Source organism: Trichophyton verrucosum, assembly GCF_000151505.1.
Source record: "Trichophyton verrucosum HKI 0517 chromosome Unknown contig00503_1.f1.exp, whole genome shotgun sequence".
NCBI lineage: Eukaryota > Fungi > Ascomycota > Eurotiomycetes > Onygenales > Arthrodermataceae > Trichophyton > Trichophyton verrucosum.
In genome coordinates, this window is record NW_003315305.1 from 2,481 (window position 1) to 10,447 (window position 7,967).

Consider the following 7,967-nt stretch of genomic DNA (forward strand, 5'->3'; position numbering starts at 1 on the left):
CGGTGGTTTTAAACTTGAGTCTATTCGTGGGTACGGAGTATGAAGCATCCTATGCATGTTTTGAGTATATAAGAGAGTCACTGCAAAGGGGAATACAGGCAAACGCAAGGCCGGCATGATTCAGCCAGTGAGTGAGTAACAATGTTCGAGAAACGACCGCCGACTGCCTGTCTGTCGGCTTTCAGACGTGCATGCCCAACGTCCGGATGGCTGGGTGGCTGGGTGGCTGACTGACACTGCTTCGTGCCCCATACATGCCCCATACTTGGGCTTCCCTTTCTCCCGTGACGGGGCCGCGGTGTTTTACTAGCCGCCCTGCTGGGCAGACACAACATCCATAGGCGTGACAAGGGTGCATGCCGTCGCATGACAAAACCTGATTCTACTCCCCTCCGCCAGGGAGTCCCAACGCCTGCGTACATATCTCGGCGGCATCGACAAGACGAGGAAAACCACTGAGCTTTGAGCCTTGAGAACGCTCAACGCCGTCCTGAAACCTGAAGCTGGAGCCTTGCGCTGTCCCCAGGCGCCAACAGACTCCTTGATTGCTGCCCTATCAGAGGAGCCCCTCATTCTCGCTTGCGGCTCTGGCGCCCACCTTTTCCGAGCCGGACGTATTTATTTCAACGTCACGACACTCTTCCACAGGCTTCCCAACCACCTTTTCTCATCCAACCATCGAATATCGAGAGCTCCTCGCTCCTGACTTATCGTCAGTTTATCCTTAAATAATCTGGGTCAAACATCACTGTTACCGGAAGTACCAGAACTTCTTGTTCCCTCCCTCGAGTTGCGTACGCCATCCGCAAACGAAACCAAGGGAACGTTTCTTATCCAGGCAACATAACGCCTACGAAGCTGCGTTGGAGCCCAGTGCAGCACGGCCATTTGGCTAACAACGCCAGCGTCACCATATATACCTTTTTACTAAACTCGTGCAAACTCGAGAGTCATGTATCGGAAATACTACCGCCACGCAGACTCGGATACCGATTCGGAAGAGGAGTTCTATCACCGTATCCACCGTCGACCCCGTGAAAAGGTTGTCGTTGAAGAGAAAAGGCGGCCGCGTTCTGCATCTGTCGCCAACCCATACCGTGGGGGCGATGCTCAGATATACATTGATATCAAGAATGACCTGCAAGAAAACACTAAGCTAGCCCCCCCACAGGTGCCAGTCGGTCGGGCAAGATCTGCTTCCCAGCGACGGCCTGTATTGGCCGATGCACTGAGTGACCTAGAGGATGACATTATTCGTCATGAGCGCAGGGCTATTCGCCGCCTGGAACGTGAAGAACCATCTCGAAGAGCCGAAATCGAAGCTGAGATTCGCCTGGAGAGAATCAGACAGCGAGAACGGGAACTAGATGAGATGAGAAAGGAAGAGGATCGCATGCGTCGTGAAGACCGCATCCGTCGCGAGGAACGTGAACGCATTGAGGCGAGCAAGGGCAGTGGAAACGCTTCTGCTCAGCCTCAGCCACAGACTCAGCCACAGCCTCGACAAGAGACCGAACTGGAACGAGAGATTCGTATTGCCAAAGAAGAGGAAATTCGGAGTCTAAGGCGATGGCGGAAATTGCAGGAATATATGGAGATGCAAGAGATGGGACGGTTAGAGAAACGGCCTGAGCGTGATGATCACCCCTTGACCCGACGAGATATTGAAAAAGAGATACAATTTGAAAGGCTCAAGAAAATGGAAAGTGATGAGCTTGCCAGGCGAAAAATGGAAGATGCTCTCCTCATTGAGCGAATGAAAGCCCTGGAAAAGGAGCGTGAGGAAAAGGAGCGCGAGAGGAAAATTCGAGAGAAAGTACAGGCTGAAATTGCCCAGAAGGAGAAGGACGAAATGGAGCGATTGCAGAAGGAGGCCAAACTAAAAGCCAGTGCCATTGAGGAGTACAAGAAGAAGGAGGCTGAAAGGTTGGCGAAGCAAAAAGAAGAAGCAGAGAAGGCCAAGAAGGAGTTCAACGACAAGGTAAACCAGTTGTTAGGCAGTGCTGGTTTCTCCGAGGACAAGATTACTGCCATCATGCAAGGCAAGTCACTCAAGGAAATGGAGCTTGTCCATGTTGAAAAACATGTCCACCACGGAAAGCACAGGCAAATAGAAGACGAAGAGGCATTTGTTAAGGTATGTTCTAGCTATCTGGCTTATATTGTTACCCTAAGCTTTGTAGATAATTGTATTTGAAACACTGGTCCAACTAATGACTTCTGCCTTTTAGGTTCATCGCCGCTATCTCGAACCTCGAACTCTTGATGCTTTTAGTCTGATTTGGGAATTTGATCCTGTAAGTGTTGTCTCTACCGATTACTGTGTGAGAACCTAAGAATTCCTCGCTAACTAGTATGACTGAATTATAGAACGATGCAGATTATATGCTTATCTACCATTCTCTCAGTCAAGAGGAGCAGGACAGACTCTTTGACCATACCCGCAAATTACGTGGACAGCGTACTCTGACTGCTTCTCCTCACAACGGTCCTGTAACCGTTGAAATGAAGGTCAATGACAAGAAGAGAGATGGCTTATACCTTGTTAGGAAGAAACAGGACCGGAGGAGCCTATTTTGGTAGACGGATTGGTGGTATATGGGTTTCTTTATATTTTCTTTGTATGGGTTTACGTCTATTTCATATTCTATTCACTTCCCTTCTATCTTCTATATGTTTATTGTCCGATTAATGTGGACACTTTCTTCTATTTGTCTTTCATTTGAATGATTATGACTCTTACAATATAATCTCATGTTTACAGATCAACAGAAAAGTACATAGAGTATATTGAACTGACCTCTATTCCAAGATTCTCACAACGAGCACAAACGGTATTTAATTATCATTGGCTATTTGTGTTTAATATAGCTGTGTTTAACTGGCCAGTCATGGTTCGCTTAAACTCCTCGAACAAAATCAAACAATCGAACAAAATCAAACAAATAAAATATCGTTTTTATAGTTAGACTAACGCTGTTTAAACCAATGGTAACTAAATAAATTAGTTAGCAAAGTCTGGCCAGTAAACTTAAAGTCTAATTTTAGCCACATAAAACACTTTAATTAACTCCATCGTCCGCTTATCATCACGAAGAGGAATCGATGGACAAAACGAACAAACGATGACTCGGTCAAACCACCGTCTTCGATTAATCCCGTATTCACCCCTGCTAGCCCGAATCAGTCCCAGTACATTTCGGTGACTAACCGATTCAACATGGTACACAAGATGTGCACGAATCGAGAAGTGTCCGATCCGACAAGCTGGGTCCAACATATTAATTTATATTAGCAACCGGTGATTCCGCGGATAGTCACACGGCTTCTCCCAGAGCATATCTTCCATTGTCGAAGGGATAATTGCCGTTCAGCTCGGGAGGAGTTGGTGATTCGCCTTGCAGCGCTGGCTTCACGCCACCATGCAAGCCTCCGGAGTTCACTTGCGACATCAAATTTATCTGTTAAGGGACCATCATGAAACGTCTTAGCGAGGTTTTTTTTTTCTCACCAGAGGTTTATTCTACAGAGATAAGTTCACACCGCACAAACGGATATACAGCGCCGCCAACGGAGGCCAATTATTGCGGCTACAGCTGACGTTTTTGGGATATAGTCAGAGTGCGGAGAGCCCTGGAGGCGCTAATGGTATCTAGATTTGTGCCTGGAATGTATGTGATCCGTCGCCACCTCGGTATCTGGGATCGGATTAGACGATCGATCATGGACCACCCACATGTCAAGCGAAGAATGGCTTCAAGGCGCCCTTTTCATTGGTGGTTTTCCTTGGATACCCCTGGACGGCGAACTTTCTCCCATGCGCGCAGAAAACGCTGGTCAAGATATCTTCTCTCTGAAGCTATTTTTCTTCAGTGTAGCGAAGGATGAGACGATGGTCAATTTGGAGCACACCATCGTTGAGACATGTTCCACGCCGTAACCTGACCAACTCAAAAATACATCAAAAGTTGGACGGGTACTTACTTAATGCCTGTCTCTCTATGAAAACGAAGAAACATGGCTATTCTCATAGGGAAGAGACACATATGCAGTATCTGTTTGGCCAGTATATGCCGGGACCAGTCATATATGCAACACCCTTGGAAGTCTGCCAGATCCGTCATTGGATCCGTCCCCTGCATGCAAGCAAGAATTTTGATACAGAGCCTTCCAGCCCACTTTCCCATCTAGATCTTCTGGGTCAGAATGGGTGGGAACGTGCACAATTTTATCTCCATATTTTGGGGCAGTCCGGCTACTTCCAACAACTGCCTCTACCCCTGGCATCTCGCTGACTGACTGATTGGAAGACCCGCTCGCCTCTTGCCGAGTACGAGAACAATTTGGTTTCTCAACTTTTCCCTTGATAGTCCGGTCTTGTCAAGGGCAAGGATCTGAATATTAATATATAAAGAAAGAATGGCACTCTCGGACTACTATACTATGCTCATTGACCCTGCTTCAGTCCATCAGCCCGCTGTTAACTGTCACTCGTTTAGATGATTATACCAGACACTCTTTTTTAACGTCCGTTTCATATTCCTGCTACCTTTCCTTTCATCTGGGTGTTCTTTTGTTATATTTTATATCTATATAAAATTTTCTCCCTATTTTACATCCTTCATCATGTTAATGCGGTTATACACGTTCTTCGTTGCCGCACTGCTTGCCTGTTGCGCTGCAGCCGGACCATTGCATCCCGAATTACTGCAGCTTGTGGGAAAGTCATGGATCCCGGACTGGTGGTTTCCCTTTCCCAGGCCGTCCACTAGGGCTGCGACTACAACAACTACACCCGCGACATCGACGACCGGACTAGCAACCACTACGACAAAGCCTACAACTACGTCGTCAAAGCCAGTTACTCCAACTCCCCAGCCAGCAACTTCAACAGCCCAACCTGCTATCTCATCGACTGCTACTGCTACTGCCTCCTCAGCCTCAACCTCCACCACATCCTCTTCTACCTCTGCCTTCACCTCCACCTCCGCTGCCGCCCCGTCTACCCCCACTACTGTTGTACCGTTTGGTCAAGTCATCCGGAGCTGCACTGTGAAGGGCACTGTTGCAATCACTTTTGACGACGGTCCCTATGACTATACCAACAAGCTATTGGATATCTTTGACGCAAATGGGGCCAAGGCAACACTCTTTGTTAATGCTCAGAACTTTGGGTCTATTACAGACTATAGCTCCGTGATGCTCCGAGCCTTTAACACCGGCCATCAGATTGCTTCCCATACGTGAGTGATTTTTAGTCCAATTGCCGGTTTGTACAAACTACTAACCAAGTTATAGCTACGACCACGCCGATCTATCCACCCTTAATAGCGCCGGCATCATATCTGAAATGACAAAGCTCGATGACGTTCTGGCTACTATTACTAATGGATACCGCCCGACTTATATGCGCGTGCCTTACTTTGCATATAGCCCCTTGGTCTTGCAGACTATGGCCGACCTTAAGTATCATGTTATCGAAGCTGATATTGACACCAAGGATTATGAGCATGATACTCCTGACGGCGTTAGTGTCAGCGTTGGTTTTTTTAGGGATGGTCTAAACGCAGGTGGTAGCATTGCGCTGGCTCATGACGTACATCAAACTACTGTTGATCTCCTGATCCAGCAACTCCTGGACGAGTTGAAACGGAGAGGCCTGAAAGGTATATTTATATCCAGTTATTATTTCTAACCTTCTATTTATCCCATCACATTTTGGATCCAACAGGCTAACATTCTTGGTATTAGCTGTCACTGTTGGAGAATGCTTGGGGGATCCCCGAGCAAACTGGTACCGAACCACCCCTGTCCAGGTACCCACGGGCACTTCGACCACAAGCCCGACGGCCACTCCCACCAGTCCAGGGACTCCTCCGCCCGCACCCACGCAGCCAGGCGTGGCCTCAAACTGTCAGAAGTGGCACACTGTAGTTAGCGGCGATACCTGCTACGACATCGCCGCGGTCAACGGTATTTCGTTGGATAACCTGTATAAATGGAACCCGGCGGTTGGCACGAGCTGTGCAAGCCTTTGGCTTGGCTACGCAGTGTGCGTTGGCGTTTAATGGACGACTCAAGTTATACCCTGCTGGTTCCTCCCCTTTTAATTCTAATGTCTAGAAACCTAGATGGTTTGTAATATTGTTGATACTTATCTACTTTCACATATTGAAAATAGTTCTTGATATGAGCTGGGATATTAACGTTTCATGGCCGCCTGTTTTTAGCTAACCCAACAATGCATACATGTACGGAGTACGTTGCGCGCCTGAAATCAATACCAGAACACCATACATCTGGGATTCAATGACACTGTAGCAGAAAAGAAGGGGAGACGAAGTAGCAGATAATAATAATAATAATAATAATAATAATAATAATAATAAATAATGATAATGATAGTAATGATACAGATTGAGTAGAGGAGAGAAGGAGGTCTGAATCAAGTTAGCATGCTCTTCTCCTGCTGGGCCCACCGGGAGGTCTCAGCACGCAATATCAGGTCCTCGTAGATCGTCCAGGCTAAGGCAGAGCTAATGGCTTTCCGCCCAATACGCAAGCTCAGCCCGCCAAATAGGCTCCTGACGCCCTCACCACGTAAAACCAGCCTTGCAGCATGCCACATGTTGCGGTACTTGGAGGGCATCAGCTGCACGCGAGTTTTGAGCACATCAAACGGGTTGGTGATAGTTGTCGCCAAGCCTGCCGCAAGTGCGCCAGAGAGGAAGTGAACATAAGCTGCGGACGGCATCGACGAGACGGCTTCCTTTTCCAGCTCACCTTTGCTACTTCGAGATGGGGACGATAGAAGGGCGGACAGGGACCGCTTGGACTGTTCGTAGAACACGACATAGAGGCCGGCGTACGGCGCATCGCGAATGGCAGTTGCTCCAAACCCGGAAAACAATCCTCTGACGCCCTCTGTCCGAACAATGTCCTTACCAGCCCCCCAGAGGCTCCGATACGAGTAGTAATCGGACTCGTACCGCACCTTCAGCACGGTGACAGGCATCATGATGAACCCAGCCGATACTCGCGCCACGGCTCCAGTCAGCAGGTTTGCTGAGTGTGACAGCTTAGGCAGGGCCGAAGTCCGCGGCGAGGAAGAAGAAGAATTAGTGGTACTGCTGCCATTGTCTCCCTTGGTATGTAGCTTGACTATGGCCACCGACTGCCGTAGTGTATTAAGAGAGCTGAAGTAGAGGGCCGATCCGAACCCGGTTCTGAGGGCTGACGGGAGTGTTCCACGCCATAGGTTCCGGATGGGATTGGGCGAGGCTAGAATTGCGCGGACGGTGGGCAGGAGAGAGGTTGGCTGGCCGGACTGCTGAACCCGGGTTTTGAGCAGGTCCGCCGGCTGCAGGAGGATGGAAGATGTGAGACCTGAGAAGAGGCCGGCGGCGAAATGGAAGACCGGTTTGGTAGCTGCTTGCGTCCGCACATCAAGTTAGTCCATGCTTACACCTGCAGACGATGGGGATGGGATGTGTGTTTGGTGTCCCGGCCGGCCTTACTGGTGGTGGTGGAACTCTTCAGCGCATCAGACCCGGATCCATTAGACATCCTTTACACGCCCTCCGGGAGAAGGCCGGCGACAGAGGACTGGCTAGTAGAGCAATAGAGCAGCAGAAGGAGAGGAATAGAAGGAATTGGAGCTGTTTGGTCGTTGAGCTGCGCTGCCGGCTTGCATGACGCTGTATGTGTGCTGCGTGAGAGAGACGGTCAACTGCGGCCCATGGTGGTCGGTCGGGTTAGAATCTCATGGCTCACGGCATCGCAGGGTCTCTGCTGGACTGGGAATCCGTATATTCGTCTGCTGTCACGGCCGCAGCGGCGTCAGTCACCAGTTGATGCGCGGTAAGTAAGAAGTTAAGACGTGTCAACTAGTTAGTTAGTTGAGAGTTCGCGAACTTGACGTCGAACAGCAAAGTAAAAAAAGTTGCAGATAACTAGTTAGTTAAAAT

General features: G+C 48.9%; 4 protein-coding genes across 4 annotated transcripts; 3 read left to right on the top strand and 1 right to left on the bottom strand.

Annotated features, from left to right (window-relative positions):
- Positions 1–952: 952 nt before the first annotated feature.
- On the top strand, positions 953–2,583 carry TRV_05795 (uncharacterized protein; the record flags this gene model as incomplete). The annotated part of the gene is made up of 3 exons (XM_003020091.1): positions 953–2,137; positions 2,232–2,297; positions 2,371–2,583. 3 exons carry the CDS (start codon positions 953–955, stop codon positions 2,581–2,583), a joined length of 1,464 nt encoding a protein of 487 aa, XP_003020137.1.
- Positions 2,584–3,736: 1,153 nt separating this feature from the next.
- Positions 3,737–3,940, top strand: TRV_05796 (uncharacterized protein; the record flags this gene model as incomplete). The annotated part of the gene is made up of 1 exon (XM_003020092.1): positions 3,737–3,940. The coding sequence occupies one exon, from the start codon at positions 3,737–3,739 to the stop codon at positions 3,938–3,940; it is 204 nt and encodes a 67-aa protein (XP_003020138.1).
- A 686-nt stretch (positions 3,941–4,626) lies between these two features.
- TRV_05797 (polysaccharide deacetylase family protein) lies at positions 4,627–5,695 on the top strand (the record flags this gene model as incomplete). Its single annotated transcript, XM_003020093.1, has 2 exons — positions 4,627–5,243; positions 5,332–5,695. The coding sequence occupies 2 exons, from the start codon at positions 4,627–4,629 to the stop codon at positions 5,693–5,695; spliced, it is 981 nt and encodes a 326-aa protein (XP_003020139.1).
- A 750-nt stretch (positions 5,696–6,445) lies between these two features.
- Positions 6,446–7,360, bottom strand: TRV_05798 (uncharacterized protein; the record flags this gene model as incomplete). The annotated part of the gene is made up of 1 exon (XM_003020094.1): positions 6,446–7,360. A coding segment is annotated over one exon (915 nt), but the record flags the coding sequence as incomplete, so codon positions are not given.
- Positions 7,361–7,967: the final 607 nt, after the last annotated feature.